The sequence below is a fragment of the Antennarius striatus genome, chromosome 14 (assembly GCF_040054535.1).
Source record: "Antennarius striatus isolate MH-2024 chromosome 14, ASM4005453v1, whole genome shotgun sequence".
In the NCBI taxonomy this organism is placed as follows: domain Eukaryota; kingdom Metazoa; phylum Chordata; class Actinopteri; order Lophiiformes; family Antennariidae; genus Antennarius; species Antennarius striatus.
The window spans coordinates 17971907-17994342 of NC_090789.1; the positions used below are offsets into that span (position 1 = coordinate 17971907).

At 42.0% G+C, this 22436-nt stretch overlaps 3 protein-coding genes across 3 annotated transcripts; 2 read left to right on the plus strand and 1 right to left on the minus strand.

The window, feature by feature from the left end:
• The first annotated feature begins 162 nt into the window (after positions 1-162).
• Positions 163-10810, plus strand: ddx61 (DEAD (Asp-Glu-Ala-Asp) box helicase 61). Its single transcript, XM_068332653.1, has 13 exons — positions 163-300; positions 1293-2360; positions 2447-2551; positions 2863-2992; positions 3286-3432; positions 3680-3774; positions 3914-4036; positions 5168-5296; positions 5535-5651; positions 6001-6064; positions 6147-6248; positions 6643-6862; positions 6940-10810. The coding sequence occupies exons 2-12, from the start codon at positions 2118-2120 to the stop codon at positions 6855-6857; spliced, it is 1470 nt and encodes a 489-aa protein (XP_068188754.1). The 5' UTR covers positions 163-300; positions 1293-2117; the 3' UTR covers positions 6858-6862; positions 6940-10810.
• Positions 10811-11660: 850 nt separating this feature from the next.
• Positions 11661-16997, plus strand: tomm40l (translocase of outer mitochondrial membrane 40 homolog, like). The gene is made up of 10 exons (XM_068332654.1): positions 11661-11701; positions 11936-12150; positions 12622-12689; positions 12854-12946; positions 13032-13133; positions 13938-14043; positions 14133-14255; positions 14349-14425; positions 15120-15222; positions 15962-16997. The coding sequence occupies exons 2-10, from the start codon at positions 11937-11939 to the stop codon at positions 16099-16101; spliced, it is 1026 nt and encodes a 341-aa protein (XP_068188755.1). The 5' UTR covers positions 11661-11701; position 11936; the 3' UTR covers positions 16102-16997.
• Positions 16998-17225: 228 nt separating this feature from the next.
• On the minus strand, positions 17226-18173 carry LOC137607703 (apolipoprotein A-IV-like). Its single transcript, XM_068333626.1, has 3 exons — positions 18134-18173; positions 17872-18019; positions 17226-17796 (listed from the first exon to the last, which is right to left on the minus strand). The coding sequence occupies exons 1-3, from the start codon at positions 18171-18173 to the stop codon at positions 17226-17228; spliced, it is 759 nt and encodes a 252-aa protein (XP_068189727.1).
• Between the last annotated feature and the right edge of the window lie 4263 nt (positions 18174-22436).

Below are 22436 nucleotides of genomic sequence, written 5' to 3' on the forward strand. Positions count from 1 at the left end.
AAAACTTCTAAGTCGCGTCAGCTAAGAAGTCCGGACCGTCGTGAAGCTTCCAGTACTTGTGTCCAGTTCTGTACCCTCGCATCCACTAGGCGGCGGTATTGACTTAAAAACTGGCGTTGCGTTTCTGGAAAAAAAGCGTAGAAGAAGAAGGAGAAGCGGGCGGACATGTTGATTTAAAGGAAGAAGAAACAATAGAGGCGATTTATTTCAAGTAAAATTCAGTTACTAAAGAGAATTGGAAAGAAAGTCGAGGATCAACTGCACAACTATTATCCATCATAAAATAAAAAAAAGGCTAAGGTAAGTTTGGGTTGACATTTAATCGTCGTTTTTCGTTAACACATCAGGGTTATTGTGAGCATCTAGCGCGAACGTTAGCGAGTAATTTTTGCCATATTAGCTTTGAAGCAGCTAGGCTAATTTACCATGCAGCGTTAATAAAAATAGTAATACGAAGAGTGTAAGTAATTTGTAATGTCGCAAAGTTTAATACGCGCCATAGTTCACAATTGAAATTTTGGTTAAAAGTCTGAAATGACTATTACAGTGGCGCTTCGGGTAGTTAGCTTTGAGCTGCTTAGCCTCAACTCAGTAGCCGGACTTTGCTAAGGTTGCTACTTTTGACGCAGCATTAACGCAAGTTGAGTTAAGAAGATAATGCACGGGTTAAAGTTATTATCACTGCTTTAAGTTTTTGGCCATTTTCAAGTCCAATAAAACTATTTTAAAGAAAATACGAAGAAAACTAGTTCAAACTCGTTCGCCTGATTAGAAATCCGCGGTTTAGGGCACCACCTATCCGTGTGTAGCGGCTAATAGTTTGCATTGTCTTAGCTTTAGTTTGGCCCATATACCGTCATTATTTAATGTTTTCAGGCGTCCTCGTCTTTACAGCTGGTCAGGCTTCAGAATCTTGTCAGTTTTGGGCTTCACTAATCTCCGTCTGACTGCTGCCACCTGGCAAGTTCACTTGTGCACTCTTAAACCAAACCTTTAAGCGAATTAGCATTTAGAGCCTTTTGCTGGTACCAGATCAGGCTTGAAGGCGTTTATAATACTGACTGAATTATATCCTCGAATTCCTAATAATTCTTAACAGTTGCGAGATATTTTTGTTGATTCTATAACTAACGCATTTTTTCCACGTAGGAAGATGTAATCAGGAATTGTTTGTCACGTGTTGAAGTACCCCCCTCCCCCCAAAGAGTATCACAACAGTTAATTTATGCCAGATTCTTTTACTTTTCTTCCAGATCTTTTATTTTCAGAAGTTTGTTTGTTTGTTTTTGTAGGTGAGACAAGTTTTGAGTTGTTGGCTGACTTTGACGAGGCAGCGACTTCATCACAGCCACACTTCACACACTGGCCTGAGGACCTGTGGTGTTTGTGGAGAGGGTCATACACCTGGAGGAGAAAGAATATAAACTCCAAATCTCAAAAAAAAAGGTGGAAAGCTTTCTGGCTTTGGACTACACCCCTTCTGTGATTTGTGATTCAAAAAAAATCATTTTCACACGTGTGAAGCAAACTTTATCCACACAGTGGAAATCAACAACGAACATTATAAACTATATGATTTGGGGAAATACTTGTACAAATTTGGACATCCTTTTTTTCAAGGACAAGGATATTGAGCAACTTGAATGGACTCAAAGTGGAAACAGGAAATTTTTTCAATTTAGAAAGGTTGAATTAAGAGTATATTGAAAAAGCTGTTCCCCAAGTTCAGATTGCCTTAGTTGTTCTGTTTCAGGACTTGAACTGCTTTGATACTTGTTCATATATAATTTTTCTATATTGTGGACAAGTATATTCATGCATATGAATGCAAATTTCTCTTCATTTTGAAGAGCTCTTGTGTAAAAAAAAAAAAAGTTTTTTGGGGGGGTTCTTGTACGTCAATCACTCTGTTGTTTAAGGGGACAACTGCACGTACATGTGTATATGTAAATACTATGAACTGACTTTTGTTCTGAATGCTTTGGACTTGAAAAATAGAGAATATTGTTTGTTAATACTCTATTAAGCTTTTTTAACTTTGGAGAGAATTTTTAAAAACAAAAACCTAAGAGGCAAAAATATAACTCTTTGAAGAAAAAAGAAGCTATACAGGAAATATGGCTACAGCCAGAACAGAAAATGTTGGCCATGTCGTCATGGGACTGAATAAGCAGAATGGACAGCTAAGAGGACAGACCAAACCATCTTCAGTTCATTCAGCACCCTCAACTCAAGGGAAGGCTATGGGTGCTCCTCAGATAGCAGGTGGTGCCCCTCAGGACGGAGGAGGTATCAAGTTTGGAGATGACTGGAAAAAGAGCCTAAAGCTCCCTCCCAAAGACAACAGGGTCAAAACCTCAGTAAGTCAAACATTTCTCCCATCTGACGTGGGCTTTATAAAAACAAGTGTTCTGTCCTCATGTGTACATTTCTATGTGTACATCAGGATGTGACGTCAACAAAAGGGAATGAATTTGAAGACTACTGTCTCAAAAGAGAACTTCTGATGGGCATCTTTGAGATGGGTTGGGAGAAGCCATCTCCCATCCAGGTACAGTTACTGTTCCTCCAGATTACCTGTTTTATGCCTGAAAAGGAGTTTTAATGGAGAGAATTTCAATGTCCTTTGTCTTTTGTCTCTTTTTGCATTTAAATTGCTGTTTGTGTGAAAAGTACAATATTGATGGCCGTTTTCTTCTGTTACAGCTGAGAGAACAGGATATGAGAGACTGACTTTAAATCAAAAAGCTCAGCATAACACAATTATGTGATTTTTCATCATTTTGATGAGACATTTGCTGCAGAGTGATGCTGTAGTGCAGTTACAGCATTGGTGAAAGGGTTTTTTTTTTGTCCTTGCAGGAGGAGAGCATTCCCATCGCCTTGTCAGGACGAGACATTCTGGCTCGGGCAAAGAATGGAACAGGAAAGAGTGGAGCCTATCTCATCCCGATGCTGGAGAGAATAGACCTGAAGAAGGACCACATACAAGGTTAGACGTTGCCTGTAGACGTATACAACTACCACTCATGGACGTGTCCTCTCTTCCTATAGTATTTTGCCATTAGCTGTATTTTTGTCACATGTTCCTTCGTCTTTTGAGCCTCCTTTCTTTTCTTGTCCTGTTGCTGCCATATCTGAAGCTCTTGATTTCTTCCCTAAGGCTGTTTCTGTGGACTGTTGATGCGCTGTCTTTTCATTTTTACACGTTACATCTGCTTCTGTTGAGTCTTTCAGCATTTGCTTTTTTTTTAAAAACTTTGTAACCTGTCTGTTGTGTCTTAGCACTTGTCATGGTTCCTACCCGGGAGCTGGCGCTGCAGGTGAGCCAGATCTCCATCCAGATCAGCAAGCACCTGGGAGGAGTTAAAATCATGGCGACCACTGGAGGCACCAACCTACGAGATGACATCATGCGTCTGGATGAGACCGGTAAGAATCCAGGAAATTTCATGACATCCCTCGAGGAATTTTTTACCCCCACACACATAGTTCGATATTTTAACAAATGTGATGTCCAGAGATCAGGCGGTCCGATCTGCATGACGGCAGAAATTTCGCTTTTTACTTTTTGAGGCCGACTTGTAACTTAGTAATCAAAGGGAATCGACAAATATGAAGATCATGTTTCTTGTGTTTCCTCTTCTGTGGAATTCTAATCTTCTGTTTCACACACCAGTGCATGTGGTCATCGCCACACCTGGCAGGATCCTGGATTTGATTAAGAAGGGTGTGGCGAAGGTGGATCGTGTCCAGATGATGGTGATGGACGAGGTAACAAGACTAAACATTTTCTAATATTTATCAATTCAATAGGTCTTATCACATATTCAAGTCCATTTTATTTAAATTAGTTTCTTTTGGATTTGGAGTCCTGTCTGTTTCTGTATTGACCGTCTTCATTACCTCCCAGGCAGATAAGCTGCTGTCTCAGGACTTTGTGGTGCTCATCGAGGATATCATCAGCTTCCTGGCCAAGAACAGGCAGATCCTGCTCTACTCTGCAACCTTTCCAATCAGTGTGCAGAAGTTCATGGTGAGTAGCCAGATCATTTCCCCACCAACGGGCCAACTTGATGGCCGGGGGCCACTTGGCTCCTGCTGCAGACAGGACGTAAAGCACCAAACGTCATCTGGCTGTTCGTCTAAATCAGTCCAGTTTCCCCCCCAAATCATGGGACCTTTTTACAGTATGCAGTATTTCTACTCTGGTGTCAAGTATACTAGAATTAAATTATTAGCATGCACACACACTAAGGAGTTCAGTGTGTTTTACACTCGGTGGGGAAACCTGAGACCAGAGCGTTTCACACAACAGATATCTGGCAGAGATGGATGAGGGGCAGATGTCTCTTCTGTTTCACAGCCTTCAGTCTCCCCCTGAACTTGTTCTTGCGTAGCAGAATTGCATTTGGGCTCCTTGAAGGTATTTAATCCACTTTCGCTCTTGTGCAGCCTGTCTAGTCCTTCTCTTTGAATTGTGTTCTTGGTGGACAATCTTTCTCTCCCCGTTGCCAAGTGTTTGGGGCTCTCCAGTCCAAAATAGTCGTCGGTTGAAATTTTCACTGCACAAAGGAAAACTCTCAAGCCTATTTTTCCCCGCGATGTAATTGCACGTAAAACTAGTAATCCTATAATATGACCCTTGACTCGCTGACCATGATAATCTGCCCTCAGATATGACTTGCGTATATGTCATGAGTTTTTAGAGAAAGAACATGTACTGAAGGTGGTGCTTTTCAGCGGTCTGCTCTGAAAGACGTGTCAAAGTTGACACCAAAGTGACTCTGTACAGTTTCATCGATGTAGTCATGGTTCAAGTGTGAGTCATTGTTTTCTCACGTGTGTGGATTTTACATCAGTCTGAACTTTGTGTGTCATAAGAAAGAAATATAATGGAAATTGTCTTTCCCACATTTGTATCAATCTTTGACGAAAAAAGTTGTGATCTGGGTTACTAGCCACACAAATCGCCAAAATCAATTCATAAAGTTTTGTGTGATCCAGCTCAGACTCACATCTGCAAAACTACAACAATAGACTGACAGTCCATAAGTTGATTTGTTAATTCAAAGATGTGCCAGAACATCTATGAAAATGTTTTTGACGCGCTGCTTTGCTTTTTAAATCCACACCTAAAGCGATCCGTTGTGCATCCTTCTTGCAGGCCAAGCACCTTCAGAAACCCTATGAAATAAACCTGATGGAGGAGCTCACTCTCAAGGGCATTACTCAGTACTACGCCTATGTCACAGAGAGGCAGAAAGTCCACTGCCTCAACACGCTGTTCTCCAGGGTAAGAACCAGCTATACTCCGGCCTGCAGCCCCACAAACACTCAGTTTCACAGTGCATGGTGGGAAATGTGTTTTAATGTTATTATCTAGAATGAGATTCTTCAGAACAACTTGTACAGTTACAATGTTACATTTAGTGCTGCTGTTGTTAACATTAAGGGATAAATGATAAATATTGATTCAAGGAACCCCATCCCCACATGTTCATGTGCTTTCTTTTTTCTTATCTGCTGCTCAGCTTCAGATCAACCAGTCTATCATCTTCTGTAACTCCACTCAGAGGGTTGAGCTTCTGGCCAAGAAGATCACTCAGCTGGGATACTCCTGCTTCTACATCCACGCTAAGATGATGCAGGTCAGGACGCGTTTCACACAAAACACTATTTGAAATGGGTATTCTAGTTTTTATGCAAATTGTCTCATATGTACTTTAATCTTCATATATTGCATAGCTGAGTGCTTTTATGGATAAAAACTGCTAAGGAAATGACAAACTATTCTTAAATCAATCGACTTTCTTTTGGAACAAAATATCAGGTTATAAATTGTTGTTTCTGAAGCGTAGGAGAGTCCTTAGTTGTGTTTTCATCTTTTCTTATAGCTTTCATTTTGCTCTAAGGCTGCAAAGTGAAGAAAAGAATAATTTTTTAATGTTTAGCATATTTTGGTTGTTTGTTCTTTAACAGTTGAGCTTTTGTTTACAGGAGTATAGAAACCGTGTGTTCCACGACTTCAGAAATGGACTGTGTAGAAATCTGGTCTGCACTGGTGAGTTTGTTGGATTCTGAAGGATTTTACACCTAATGTTTTCTATCAAGGTACGGAGTTTATTATAATTCTCCCCCCATAGATCTCTTCACTAGAGGTATCGACATCCAGGCTGTCAATGTGGTCATCAACTTCGACTTCCCCAAAAATGCAGAGACTTACCTCCATCGTATTGGAAGATCAGGTACAGTCTTAAATTTTTTAATACCTGTGCATTATTATTATTATTATTATTATTATTCTAGAGCAGCTTTAACTTCAGAAGCACAAACCTGTTTGAAAACGGGATTCAAAAAGCAAAAAATCTGAACATCAAAAGCATTTTTTAAGGTATTTTATGCATGAAATTCACACGCAGAAGACACAGCATGAACTGTGATGAACTAAGTTAATTTGAGCATGGAAAGGAGAAAATGTTTCTGGCTAATTACCCCTACCAACGTGACAGTAAACATGGTCAGAGATCCACAGAAGTCTGGGGAAAAAATGGAGTTTTAAAATGTAATAGATGGAGGAGCCCTGTGTTAATAACACTAGTTGTCACTGATTTTATATTTAAACATGTTCTCTGCACTCAGGGCGGTTCGGTCACCTGGGCTTGGCCATCAACCTGATCACCTCAGAGGACCGATTCAACCTGAAGACCATCGAGGAGCAGCTGGTGACCGACATCAAGCCCATTCCAGGAAGCATCGACAAGAGCCTGTACGTGGCCGAGTACCACTCAACCAGCGCCGACTGTGAGGTGGAGGAGGTCGAAGACAAGCCAGGAAACCAACAGGACAGCACCTAAAAGACGTGAGGCTCGACTGTGCTTTAGGTTTTAGTTGCATTAGAATCTCGGCTCCCTCCTAACTGGTTTGTCTTTTCTCCAGGACCGTTGGACACATCAGGCTTTTACAGCCTTTGCACACAGGCTTCAGGCAACACTTCAGTTTCACATTGTACTTGTTTTCAAGCCTGTTCAATGGATGTAAAAGCTTTATCTTTTTCCCTTTTTCAAACATTTCCTCAAAGACAGCGGTCTCATTTTTATTTTATTTTTTTTGACTCAAATGAGAGTCAAACTGACTTGTTTTGCACCAGACACCAGGACCACCATTCTTTTGTTAGAATCTAATGTATTTTTCCTGAAATTAATTGTAGACAGCAGTGAAAATAACTATCAGAGCTGTTGTGAACCCGTCGTTCTTGCAAATCATTTTCATTTACAGCAGCAACAATGATCATTTTTCTAACGTTGCAGTGGTGCACTAACACCAGCCATCGTCCACTTACACTGTTGTTGTCACTAAAGTGCCTTACTGATTCCCATGTGCACTCAACCATTAATAACCAGTTTTCTGTCACGCAGCAGAGTGCAAGCACAAATAATATGAATTTAATAGTGTAAGTAAACGTTTAATCGAAGGTCCATTATGCAAGGGAAGAAACACACTCCGGCTGAGGTGTAACGAAACACAAACTCTAGACAAATATCCTGAATGTGAACGTTTATTTTGAAAGTGAACGTTGCAATAAAAAAAGGGCAGCTTTATTTAAATACTGCGTGACTGTTTCCCCTCATCATGAATAATTCATTAGCAGAGCCCCCCCACGCTGACTCGTGGATGCTAGCTGGCCACCACACGAATGCCATGGGAATGAAATGCGGCCTCGTGCTGTCTCGCTATGGCTGGTGGGTTCTCCTACAGACAGCTGCTGCATTTCACATTTAAAAAATTTTTAAAAACTTGTTGCGCTGGTGAAGTCGCCTCTGGTAGCTGGTACATGAAAAGAAAAGCTACGCTATACGACTAGACAGGCTCACAACAGTTTTCATAGCTACGCTTGTAAGTACTGCGTTTGATTACCTGGAGGTAATGGTTTCTGTGGAAGTTGGTGCAAAACAAGAGTTTCAGTTTCTTTCATTTTAATTTTCCCCCCAACTGGTCCAAACTAAATTATTCTGAATTAGAACAACTTTGCAACTCCTTGAAGTTCTGTCATGACAAAGTTGGAAGTTTTGTGAATGTACTGGTTCCCAGTGTACGCTCTCTCTAACCCGGTGGCTGATTGCCGAGCTCTAAAGCTTATTGGACACGTGTCATTTTGATTTTGCTGCTGTTGCGTTTAGAAACTGCGATTACCTTTTTTTTAGGAGCAGAAGTCATGTTCTTCCTGCAGCAGCGGAAAGGGATGTGAGCGGTGGGCTCAGTGTTTGATAGCGATATTGTAGCATCTTTGAACAGGCAGCTGTGACTTCTTAGTTTTTTTTTTGGGGGGGGGGGGTGTCCTCCCCTTACAGTGCTTAAAAAAAAAAGACATAAAAAGAGTATTTTTGCTTTTTAAAATTTATTTTTGATGTTGCTGAAAGCAGTTTGAAGGAGGAAGGGGCTGTGAGGCTTTAGCACTGGGTAACTTCAAGAATATTTTTTTGTTTGCAGAAGCCAAGAGTTTCATTAGATGCTCTCTATGCATCGTGACTATTTCCCTTCTCTCTGGTACTTAAGCAAGCAGTCTTTGATTAAAAGTTGTTTTTTTTCCCCACAACCAAATGGTGAATAGTTTGCTTTGCATTAGAAGTGCCAGAGTCAGTTCAGCAGGAGTGTTTCTGGAGCACTTTGGTCTTCGTGAACCCGTTCCAAGTCTGTGTGACAGATGATCTAAGTGCTGTAATTTGTTCTCAGCAACTGTCTATTTTCCACAGGGCAATCTTTAATACGAGGTGTTCTGAATCATTTTTTGAGGAAAACCAAATTGTGAATGATTCATTGTTTACACTCGTCGTTTACAATTACACAAGACAAAAGAAAAAATGTTTTGCTTCCTGAGTGGAGGTCAGTTTTTTTCCTTCAAATGAATTTTCAGGTTTTACAGTGAAGCAAAACCAAAGTGTGTGCGTGTGTGTGTGTCATGGATGAGAGAAACGACAGGCATGTTTGACGCTGTGACGATCTGCGTTTTCTTATGAATTTTTTAATTTTTTTTTTTTTTTTTTACACGCAGCTTCAGTTAAACTATTTGGATTAAAAAGGAAAAGCAGCCCTAAAAGCAGTCGCCACGCGCACCTGAGTCAGGCGGGGCTTGTCATGTGCGCCCCAATCGGTGACGTTCTTTTCACATACAAACTAAATAATACATAAACTAAATCTTGATCCTTATAAATTAGAAATAAAATTACATTTGAAGCTACGTGTAAACATTTCTTTTTTTCCCCCCGTGTTTTTGCGAAGCCTCACGGTCTTCCCAAAAACACACACTGCCAGTCGTACACTGCCTGTCGTTACCAGTGTACGACTGGTGTTGTTGCCAGTGTACGATGTCTTAATGTTGGTATGGATGGATACCATTTTCAGGGATGTGGCTTTTTTCCCCTCATCTCTTCTGGCTTTCTTGAACATTGAGCGTTCCACTGTTTTGGTTTCCTGATGTTTTGCGTCCCTGATCACATCCCTGATGCTCATTCCACACATTTGTGTGTCAACCTCTCAGACGTCTCGATGAACGCTTTCATAGGTTGATTTGTTGGTGGGGTCACGTTGGAAAACATCATTTAACCACTGACAGTGTCTTCATTAATTCATCCTAGACTTGTGCCTGGACCTGTCCAACTGTAACACCTTTATTTGGTTGTTCCAGACATGTTTTATCATTGACATTAGTTTACTCACTTTGCTCTTAAATTCGCTGCTGTTGACTCGGAACAAAATATGGTTTGTTTTGTTTTTTTATAAGATCTCAACACTGCTTTAGTGAGTAGTTTGTCATACATGATAAAACTGTCTGGAGCGGCATAATTTGATTTGTACGAAACCTTTGTTGTTGTTTTTTTTTCCCCCAGTCAATTTGTGTACAAATGGTCACAAATATTATGAATGCTATTATGAATGTTGAGTAATGTGGTTGAGTTTTGTTTTTTTTGTCAGGTCATCTTTGTGGATTTGGCGGGGGGTGAGGGGTGGGATAATATGTCGAAAACAAAGATTGAATAGCTTAACAGGTGAAAAATTAGGGTGTGTTTAAAAAAAAGGTGAGGTTTTGGATACAAAATAGTAGTTTATGGATTTGGCATTTTCAAAATTGATTTAAATAGAAAAATATGAACACGGTGAAGTGAAACTAGTATTTTGGCCGAACTGCTCCTGTTTCCACTGAGCATAACTAAATTCAATCGGGTCTTAATTTGTTGTTCTAACAGTCGCCCTCTGTTGGGTGATTTGAGCCAAACATAATGATGAGCTCTTTGAATTCCTCCAGTAACTCGTTGCTCGTTACAGCAGTATTTCCTTTGTTACACCAGTAAACAACATATTTCAAATCCTAAATTGGCTCCCAGATATTTTCAGTGTCTCTTTGGATGATGTTCTGACACTTTTCCTTTTTACAATGTGGACCGAAAGGGAGTGGTAATGCGGTGATTCTGAATGGGATCACAAAATCAATATACCGTATTTACCTTGTTTCTTTGTTGTTGTTTGCTTTTTATTTGGTTGGGTTTGTTTTTTTTGGGGGGGGGGCCCTCAAACTTTTTTCCAACCCCATTTTGGACATGACCTTTTTGGTGCCATCAGAATGAAGTTCAGTGATTGTTACTGCAAAATGTCATTGTTCATTTTTTTATTTCTTTCACTTTTCTTGACCAGTGAGATGCAGTAAAGAGGCCCAAGCTATCAACAAATTTTGTTTATCACTCTGTTCTCTACTGTTGTAACATGGAAATACATGTGGGGGCATGGAATTCAATAAATTGAACTTAAATTTATATTTTCTTGTGTGTTCTTTGACATCTCTGCCATGATAAATGCTGTCAGTCAAAATAATTGATGTGTGAACTGGGATGGCAGCAGCCACATTCCACCTTTAGTCATCTCAACTAATTTTACTTATTCCATACACTGAGTATAGGAGAATAGGCTGAGTTTGAAGTCCACCTCAAGTCTTTTCTGAAAATCCACAGCCTTCCTCATGATATTTGATACTTGATTTATCCTGAAGGAAATTGAGTACAGTATTGTAATCCCGAAGCCTAAGTAGGACAACATCTTACACATCTTGGCCGACACAGAAAAATTTTTTTAAGTCTATGAAATATGAATGTAGGAATTTAGGCTCATGGTGTCTATCATTAACCTAAGAAGGGCTGTTGATAATTTTTTCATTATTTAAAAAAATGTTTTTTTGATCCTGCATACATCCACACAGGAACAAATAAATCCAAATAAACACACAAATACACAAAGAGACAAGTACACCTAGGAGACGACACAAGGGCCCTTAAATTTACTCAACAGTTTGACCTTGAATGTGTTCAGGCTAATTCGCGGCACCCTTTCTGCACACTCTGATTACGTCATAGTTCTCTGCCAATCCTGAGCCACAGAACACAAAATCCCGCCTTCAGCCCCTCCCTAAATTCCGAACAGCAAATAGCGTCAGGATAGGGAAGCGAAGCAGCTAGAAATCCACGCCCCTTTTATTCTACACGCGGATCAGTTGCTTGACAGACGTCTCAGCCAATCATGTTTGAGAATCACGACCAGATATCCAATCATTATCTGTCCTGACTGAAGAGGCGGGCCGTAAACGGCTTGCATTTCTTCTTCGTTGGTTTCTTGTGATTCGATTTCCGACTGATCGTCCTCTGGAAACCACAACGTGAGTTTTTACAGGCAGCTGCGTGTTTTATTCCACAGAATGTTTAACTGGTTCGGCTGCTTCTATTTTATAGGCCGCTCTTTGTTTTGCTTCGTGAGCCGCAGCTCTGTGTTTTCAGGCCGGCTGACAAGCTATAGCAAGCAGGTTCATCCCTACACGGAACGATGCTACAGTGCTAGCTTTGCTAACTTAAGGGGCAGTCGGTTTAATTACCCCCTTGTTTCTGTCTCCCAGTATGGGCAGTGTCCTGGCCTCCAGCGCCCCCAGCCCCCCACCACCAGCCTCAGGCATGGCTGGGGTCCCGGGGTTGACTGTCCCACCAGGCTTCAGTTTGCCTCTGATCTCCCCAACGGTGTCCCCGACCGAGGCAGCCACAGGGCAGCAGCAGGAGGCAGAAAACACTTTGCCCAACCCGGGGGCATTTGATGAGTGTCATCGCAAGTGTAAAGGTAAAGGGAGCACTACTGAGTATTTGAGGGAAACACCACAGTATTTTAATTAACTTTACAAATGAACCTCTAGGTTGAAGTTGTGTGAATGTAATGTATGTATGTAATGTAAACACAAGTGATGGTCAGATATGTGATTAAGATAAACAAACTGAAGATAAAAGGACATTTCTTGGAGATCAGTCATAAATAATCTTGTTTTCTTTTCACATCTGCATCAAAAAGTTGTAATGTGATGTTTTTGAGTTGATTTTATTTCATGGTCCTGTATCTTGAGTACTGCACAAGGGCATCCTGTGATGTTGATGTATAATGCAGTCCTAATAAATGTAGATTTAAGTTGCACAGTGAGGACAATGAGGCTCTGGATATATCAAATGAATGGAATGAATACAGACCAACAGAACAAGGCCTGTTCTCCAGCTTTTTTTTATTGTAATTTTCCTAATCAAGCAGTGTTTTCCTTCTCAGAGGTTTTTCCTATGCAGATGGAAGGAGTCCGATTAGTTGTCAACAAAGCCATTAGCAACCACTTCCAGGTCAGTAAAGTTAACAATTATGTTATAAGTACCAACAATCTTTTTTGCACACTTTCTCCTTTGACTTTATGTCAGATTCTATTGTGTCTCAACAATGCTGCTATGGATCACAGGTGTGTTTGAGGTGTATATGTTGAATGTCATCCTCTTAAACCTTCTTTAAGGTCAGTCACAATGTGCTGCTGAGCACTTTGGGAGATTCCTCCTATAGCTTTGGTGCCACATACGTTGGATCGAAACAGATGGGCCCAGCAGAGGTACGCGGCTGTACAGTTACTGTGTTTCCTATTTATACAATTTCTTAGTATATAACTTATACAAATGCTCTGTCCTTTTGATCAGTTTTTTCCAGTCATGGTGGGAGACATGGACAACAATGGCAGCCTTAACGCTCAGATCATCCACCAGATCTCCAAAAGAATACGATCCAAAGTGGCTTTCCAGGTAACATGTCGTCCTCTTTTCTCCTGCAGGGACACGATGATCTATCCTTGGTTGTTTTGTCAAGAAAAACTTCACCGACCCTCTAACCTGCCACCATCAGAAAATGTTTCAGCCTAGAAAACCTTGCCAACCTTGACTAGAAAAAGTGCACAGAATGATGGAAAACTCCAAGCAAATCCATCTGATATTAAATGACCAAATATGTTTGGAAGAAAGTTATTCAAATCCAAACTTACATTATGTTTACTGTGAAAATGCAAGAAAAAACAAGAAGAGTTTCTCAGTATGACATGAGTTCGACTGGCTTCCAAGAGTCACATGAAGATACTCTCCCAAACTTCATATATTTACCAGAAGAATCTGTTAAGACCTAAATTCATATCAGGACCACATGCCCCCAGTCTCCACTGTTCACCAGTGCTAACCCAAACAAACTAAACTAGTTGTATCCACTAGTTCAGAACCATCTAGAGAGAACACAAGTTTTGGGATTTTGTTCTGTGGAGGTTAAACTAAGTTTTGATGCATCTGGGTCAGCAGACATCTGGAGGAGGAAGAGATAAGCATCTGCTAAAAAGAACATCCTTACTGGATTATGTCACGTCATAGCAGCGAGCAGGTCTTTAAAAATACAGCATAAATGTTGGGTCATGTTTAGTCAGCAGTCATCAGTACAAGTTGGAAAGTTGAAACTGTTCTTCTTTGATTAGTGGTAGAAACTCATCATTTAACCATCGAGCAAACTGTACATAGAAAACAGTTCCGTTGTGTTTTTAACTTTGTCCACGTGTGTCACGCCTTCAGACGAAACAGAACAAGTTTGTCAACTGGCAAGGTGATGCTGAGGTCAGGGGGGAGGATTTTACTGCAACGATCACACTGGGAAACCCTGATGTACTGGCGGGCTCAGGTAGGTCACCTGTCTGGTAGGTCGCCTGTGGTCTGCATGTGGACAATGTGACCCCTAAGACGAAAACACCTGTGTCCATCCCCCCTCAGGCGCTGTTGTAGCACACTACCTCCAGTCCATCACGCCGGCTCTGGCTCTGGGAGGGGAGCTGGTTTACCACCGCCGGCCCGGGGAGGAGGGCTCAGTCATGTCTTTAGTAGGAAGGTACACAGGTGAGACGCAGTCGGCTGGGAACACGTCTGCTGAAGCAGTGGATCCACTGGGGTCCATCCTGGTATTCACTGGTTCATTTTCTCCTTTTTCAGGCAGTAATTCCATCACCACACTGACGCTCGGCTCGGCGGGGGCTCACGCTTCCTACTATCACAAAGCCAATGAGCGGGTAACCTTCATCACTTCCTGGTCTTACCTAGAAATGGAGTGTGAATGCAGTAGAAACCTCCACATACCAGTTTAATGTGTTCTGTGACTGAGAGTCAAAACATGTCAAACATTTCTCCTTTTAAAAGAACTAAAATCATTTTAATCCATTCCAGTCTTGTAAAAAGCCCCAAACCCTCTAAATTATAAAATAATAATAATTTTATCAACCAATAGACATGTAGACTTTACCTGTGGATAATTAATTAAATGCACTGTAAGGAGTGGCCCAAAATCTCATTGTACTATGTATAGTGACAATAAAGGCTTTCTATTCCATAAGTTACATAAACAATGATAAAGTATGAGAAAAAACAAAACGTAAAAGTCTCGAGAACACAGGAGCTGCGTCTTTACTCCACCAACGAGAACGAGATCCGGTCTCAGCTGATGTATCCATCCGCCAACTAGTGCAGGTATCTCAAAGCAGGACTCGTCTCTCAAATAACTCGTATCTCGAGGTACTGCTGTAGTCTTTCTGTGCAGATGGTGTTTGTAGTTTTTCTCTCAGTGCTGATGGTGTTTGTAGTTTTTCTCTCAGTGCTGATGGTGTTTGTAGTTTTTCTCTCAGTGCTGATGGTGTTTGTAGTTTTTCTCTCTGTGCTGATGGTGTTTGTCATCTATTACTGAGATCTAACATTTGCTGCTCTCAACAGCTGCAGCTCGGCGTGGAGTTTGAAGCGAGCAGCCGCATGCAGGACACCAGCATGTCATTTGGTTACCAGCTAGATGTGCCTGAAGCCAATTTACAGTTTAAAGGTATGGTGTGTGTTAACTCTGAAAGGGGTAAGCCATTCAGAACCACAGCCGAACTGTGGACGGGGAGATGTTACCTGACTCCGGAGTGAGTCACATACGAGTTTAATAATTTTTAATAATAATTTTTAAATGATTAAAATTGGTTATTAAAATTGTTAAAATGTATTTAATTTTAACAATTTCATATTAATAGTTAATATTTTATTTATAAAATCTTGACAATAGTAATAATTTTCAAACTAATAACGCGTACGCTCATCACACACACACCTCTGGTCATTTAGACCTGAATGTTTAATGACCACCTCAGGATCAAATATTCAGGCTCTGTAAGGCAAAGTTTGACACTTTGATTTCTATTACACTTAAAATCCCGTGTGTTTCTGTTTGCATGAAGGTTCAATATGAAAATCTTATTTAAAAAAATCTTTATTTTTGGTGGCACTTTTTTTTTTATTCCCTGAAATAGTAACCCCACCAGTCATGATGAAAACAGGCCACCTGCATTTTCCTCAGGAGTATAGATTTTGGAGAAAAATAGAGAAGGCTATTGCTTTGTGAAATTGTTGAGTTCATAGATTTTCAAGCCATTAAAAAGAAAAAAATTGTCCTCATTGTGTTGCTTTTTCAAAGGGCGGTCTTCAAATATGAAAATGCAGTTATTTACTCTGTCATAAAACATGTTACATCAGCATGTGTTCTTGCAGACATTTATTTTGTCCTCCTGCTGTCCTCTCAGGTTCGCTGGACAGTAACTGGATAGTTGGTGCAACGTTGGAGAAGAAGCTGCTCCCGCTGCCGCTCTCACTCGTCCTCTGCACATTCCTCAACCACAACAAGAACAAGTTCCAGTGCGGTTTTGGAATCACCATCGGTTAGACCGAGCCGAGTCTGAAGACCAACTCCATAGATCAGACAGACTGACTACTAACAAGCAGATACTTACTTGTATCTCCCATCAAATAAATCTGCTGTTGTCATGTGGTTGGTTTTTGCTAACGCTTCCTCAGATGGGCTCGTTATAATTTAAGTGAAATGAATTCAACCCTGCAGGATGAAACGTCTAATCAAAGCGCGACGTGATCGTTCAGGCTTTTGTTGACTGACAGAGGTTGTTGTTTTGTTTTGTGTCGGATTTCAGTGCCTGTTGCTGCAGAATTAATTTTTATTAACTGTAAAATCTGTCTGTTTGCAGTGAATGAAGATGTTTGTTTTAACTGGTTACAGACAAGTTTACCAGCTATCTAAAAGGACTGTACTGTACTGCATGTCACCATCACTGTCCATCTGTTTTGCCTTTTTATGTCACACATGGAGCGGTATAAAGGACCTGTACATAGCTCTTGAACTGAGATAAATACCATTTCTTATGAAAACTGCATGTCTTCATTTCTTTCTGTTCTGCTCATCTATATTGGAATCAGATTTTACAAAATACATAAAGGCTTCTGTTCACAATCCTCATCAACCTCAACTGGGCACACGATTACAAGACCATAAATTAAACTGAACCTGTGTTAGAGTGAAAAAAGATGAACAAGTTCACTGCTGGGATCTATGACACGTCTGTCACCTCACAAGATCAAAAGGACACGTGGGTTTGGATCTGGGTTCCATCCTCACCTCCTCTAACTCATTTTTCTATTGAGGGGTCATGAGAAAAACTGGAGCCCCCGGTCAGAGCAAACGGGTGAATGCAGCATGTTTATAACTGTCTGCTCACATTAGTTTTGCATTCTTCACTCTATTCTTCAACCTGGTAACTTATTTTTAAATGAATGTCAAATAAAAATCTCAACAAACTTGAATCCAAACTGTTTTTATGATATCGGTGGTTATAAATGTAGTAATACTGAGTCATAGGTTAATGTAGCTTTATGAACGTCCTCTTTAATTGAAGTCGTAGTACAAAAGTCACTGAAAAATTATTTGTTCGTATTTATTTTTTTAGAGTAAGCATTTCAGACGAATCAGATAAATACTTGTCGTGTGGTGAAATCTGTTTACAGCTCAGTGAACATTTCCTCGACAGCGGCCAGCTGAGCCTTCAGCTCCTGGGACCTGGCGTCCAGCTTGGCCCTCAGCTCCTCTCCGAACGGAGCCAGGCTCTCCTGGAGCTCCTTGGCTCTCTGGGTAAACTGGATCTCGAAGTTTTGGGCCAGGGGCAACATAATCTTCTGAAACTCATCGAAGCTCTGCTCCATTTCCTGCTTCATCTTGCTGGTGTAGGGAACCATCTGGGCCTGCAGCTCGTTCACTCGCAGGTCTACCTGCTTCTTCAGCTCCTCGCTCCTCTGCAGCAGAATGGCCCTCAGGGCCTCAGGATCCATGGCCTCAGCGTAAGGCACCGTGTCCTTCTTCAGCTCCTCCACTTGCTCCTGGAGCTTTGACACCATGTCCATGTAGGGCTGCAGGTTGTCATTCACGGTGGCCAGATTCTTGTCCAGACTAGCCTTCAGCTGCTCCGCCTCCTGAGAAAAGCGAGTCATGAAGTTCTCCTTCAGAGGAGCCACCTGACTTTGCAGAGCAGCGATGTAGTGATTCACTGTGTCAGCACTCTGGGAGATCCTGGTGCTGAAAGACACACCACCGGTTACCAAACAGAAGCAGGCGTTTCTCAAATCTTCTACCTACCAATCTGAGGCTTACTTCATTTCCTGTCCCAGCTCAGACTGTCTGATCTGCTCTAGGGACTCTTCAGCAGTGAGTCTCATTCTAGCTACATGTTCCCAAAATGCATCTTTCACCACATCAAGATTGCTCTTGGGCTCCTGCCACAGAATGTTTGCATTGCAGGCTGTGGAAGAAAAATATAGTCCGATTTAGAACCGGTAGAACTCTAGTGTTAGTTGTAGTTTGGTGTGGGATTATAGAATTAACAGCTTCTAGTTCAAATTAGAACTTCACTCACCAGAGAAAGCTGCCAGAGCGAGAACCACAAGCACCTTCATGACTGGTTTTGACTCTGTTGACCACAGAAGACAGAAAAAGTATAACCTGACACCTTTTGTTTGGAATGAATTCCTGTAAGTAGTTCCAGTAATAATAAATTGCGTTACCTTTCAGACGCAGCTGGTTTCACCTTCACCCCGTGTCTGATGGCTAGTGGCGTGTAGACGTCTGACGGAGCTTTTATACCCGCACTGGAGGGTAAAGTCCTTCTCAGGGTGCCCTGCTGGACGGGTTCTTGTCACTGCTGTCACTCCACATCATGCTGTTATTGCTGTGATTAATATTCACTATGATATAAACTGGTTTATTTGTTTAAACCCACATGCAGTGGGTACAGAGATGGTGATGACAGCTGGGGTGGACAAAACCCAAGGAGCCAAGCGTATGTTCAAAACTGTTTTCAGGAAGAGAAACAAAGACAACAAGTTAAATGAACACTATAGTATACATACATGAAGGGAAATGAATCATGGACTGTAGATGTCAATAGCAACAAAGACCTGTAACACACATTTTCTATGTAGAACTGGGAGGCTGTTTGCAGTAGAATATATCATTCACACTATATTTGCATCCCGCTTCAAAGCGGTGATGTATAGTAATTGTCAGCGTACGTACGTCCATCCACCAAATATCTTCGCAACTGTTGCAGATAGATCAAATATAAAGCGCATTACTCGAGCGGCCAAGGGGATGAAAATGTATTTCAATTTCAATTTCAGTACGTGAATGATATCACAGCCTGTCTGTGTTGTCAGTTTTGGAGAGTAAATGCACAGAAATGTCTGCATATTCAAAGCTGCATTATATGATTTTTTCTTTCTATCTTTGAAGTGCCGCAGAAACAAGACAGACATGAGAAAGTGGTGTCAACAAACGTGTTACTATGGTCTCTACCCTAACCCACCACCTCTGGTCTCTACCCTAACCCACCACCTCTGGTCTCTACCCTAACCCACCACCTCTGGTCCCTACCCTAACCCACCACCTCTGGTCCCTACCCTAACCCACCACCTCTGGCCCTACCCTAACCCACCACCTGTGGTCCCTACCCTAACCCACCACCTCTGGTCCCTGCCCTAACCCACCACCTCTGGTCTCTACCCTAACCCATCACGTCAGGTCTCTACCCTAACCCATCACGTCTGGTCTCTACCCTAACCCACCATGTCTGGTCTCTACCCTAACCCACCACATCTGGTCTCTACCCTAACCCACCACGTCTGGTCTCTACCCTAACCCATCACGTCTGGTCTCTACCCTAACCCACCACCTGTGGTCCCTACCCTAACCCACCACCTCTGGTCCCTGCCCTAACCCACCACCTCTGGTCTCTACCCTAACCCATCACGTCAGGTCTCTACCCTAACCCATCACGTCTGGTCTCTACCCTAACCCACCACGTCTGGTCTCTACCCTAACCCATCACGTCTGGTCTCTACCCTAACCCATCACGTCTGGTCCCTACCCTAACTCATCACGTCTGGTCTCTACCCTAACCCATCACGTCTGGTCTCTACCCTAACCCATCACGTCTGGTCTCTACCCTAACCCATCACGTCTGGTCTCTACCCTAACCCATCACGTCTGGTCCCTACCCTAACCCATCACGTCTGGTCTCTACCCTAACCCATCACGTCTGGTCTCTACCCTAACCCATCACGTCTGGTCTCTACCCTAACCCATCACGTCTGGTCTCTACCCTAACCCACCACGTCTGGTCTCTACCCTAACCCATCACGTCTGGTCTCTACCCTAACCCATCACGTCTGGTCCCTACCCTAACCCACCACCTCTGGTCTCTACCCTAACCCATCACGTCAGGTCTCTACCCTAACCCATCACGTCTGGTCTCTACCCTAACCCACCACGTCTGGTCTCTACCCTAACCCATCACGTCTGGTCTCTACCCTAACCCATCACGTCTGGTCCCTACCCTAACCCATCACGTCTGGTCTCTACCCTAACCCATCACGTCTGGTCTCTACCCTAACCCATCACGTCTGGTCCCTACCCTAACCCATCACGTCTGGTCTCTACCCTAACCCATCACGTCTGGTCTCTACCCTAACCCATCACGTCTGGTCTCTACCCTAACCCATCACGTCTGGTCTCTACCCTAACCCACCACCTCTGGTCTCTACCCTAACCCACCACATCTGGTCTCTACCCTAACCCACCACCTCTGGTCTCTACCCTAACCCATCACGTCTGGTCTCTACCCTAACCCATCACGTCTGGTCTCTACCCTAACCCATCACGTCTGGTCCCTACCCTAACCCATCACGTCTGGTCTCTACCCTAACCCACCACCTCTGGTCCCTGCCCTAACCCACCACCTCTGGTCTCTACCCTAACCCATCACGTCTGGTCTCTACCCTAACCCACCACCTCTGGTCTCTACCCTAACCCACCACATCTGGTCTCTACCCTAACCCACCACCTCTGGTCTCTACCCTAACCCATCACGTCTGGTCTCTACCCTAACCCACCACCTCTGGTCTCTACCCTAATCCTAACCTAACACTTTAACCCTTACCCATCCCTAATCTTAAACCTAACCCAACTCTAACCCTAATCCTAATCCTACACCTAACTCTAACCTTAACACTAAACCTAACCCTATCCCTATCCCTAACCCTAACCCTAACTCTAAACCTAACCCTGAACCTAACCCTAGTCCTAACCCTTACCCTAAGGGAAACATATGGTTCTCACAGCTGTGTTCACCACTTTATTATTGGTAATACAGATATCTTCCAGAACATGAATACGGTAGATAACAGTCTTCAGATTGACAACATAGTGGACGTCTGTGGGACCAAACAGTGAACCTCAGTGGAGCAGAGCTGCACAGCAGTCACTTCATTCCCTCTGGATTTTTCTGCATTGGTGTATGAATAATGATTTTATCCTTGGTCAATATATTCAGTGGAGCTTTGGGTTAGGATTGGGAGTTGTAGAGTGGGGATCTATCGTACATAAATTCATCTACGTACATAAGTTTGGTCATTTTATCCTTTAGGTTCTTCCCTCTTTACTCAAATTACACATCACTGATTTCTTATAATTTGCTTTGAGGCCATTGTGTGTTCTCTCTGAAGTCACCTGGTTGTTTATCAGTAGGTTCTCCACTGAGGAGACTTTATCTCTTCGGTCTTATCGGTGATTCTGGATAGAATTACTGCATAAGGAACAAACCATGCTTCAGAGCAGATTATCTGAGGGTCAAATGACACAACTGTATCAAAGTCCGCCTCTCATTATGACTTATAAAATGTTTGACAATATGTAAACATGAATCACACGTTTACTCTGCATATTTAAGTTAAAATAATCAACACAAATTATGCAGTATTTATACTGCGTGTCACACCAGAGTGAAGTAAATGGCCACATCTAGAAATATTGCATATGGCTGACCTGAATAATGACCTGTTTGAATTCTGTATGTGGTAGAAATCCATGTTGAACATGACAGATCTTATCTGATTATTATCTAACCATTGACTGGAGTAGCTCAGCAGCTCCAACATGAATTACCTCTGAACGTTTAAAGACATCCATCGTCCTCAGATGATGACGTGACTTTGGTGATTGACAGCTCTTTTCAATCAACCACGTCAAGCTGCCCTGAGTGACTTTAGTGAACTGTTGCATTAATGTTGAGATGGATTCCCATTAGACTCCTTCATATATCCTCCTCAGGCTAAATTGCACTTTTTCTAGCACCAAATTCAAGTTTGTACTTTGTTTTAAAAAACGAAGAATGGTGAAAGATTCTCATGAACACACTTATAAACCTTGTGGACAGCCTTTCTGGAAGACTTGAAGCTGTTCTAGCTGCAAAGGGTGGAACGACATATTAAATGAAGGTTTCACATGTATGCATGTATAGACAGGCGATATAGCGGATCTTTAATCCAATGACATTTCCATCAGCTGTACTTTGAGTTCAGTGCTGGAGAGCAAATGTTGGCAAGACTAAACCTGGTGGACGTGATAAACATTAAACCTGATCACCATCAGTTACTTTTGGTAGTGTTGATTTGGAATTTTTATGAAAACCTTTGTTTTAATTGTTTTAATGAATGAAAAACCTTTTTCTCATGACAATTATTCAATAAATTTTCACTTATTTCTACAATAATTTCACCTCAAGCATCTTTCTGTGACTGGTGACTAATGCACATTATACACGAGGTGTGAAGTGATAACAGTGACGTCATCATAGACGTGGACACAGCCATGACAGCACAGCA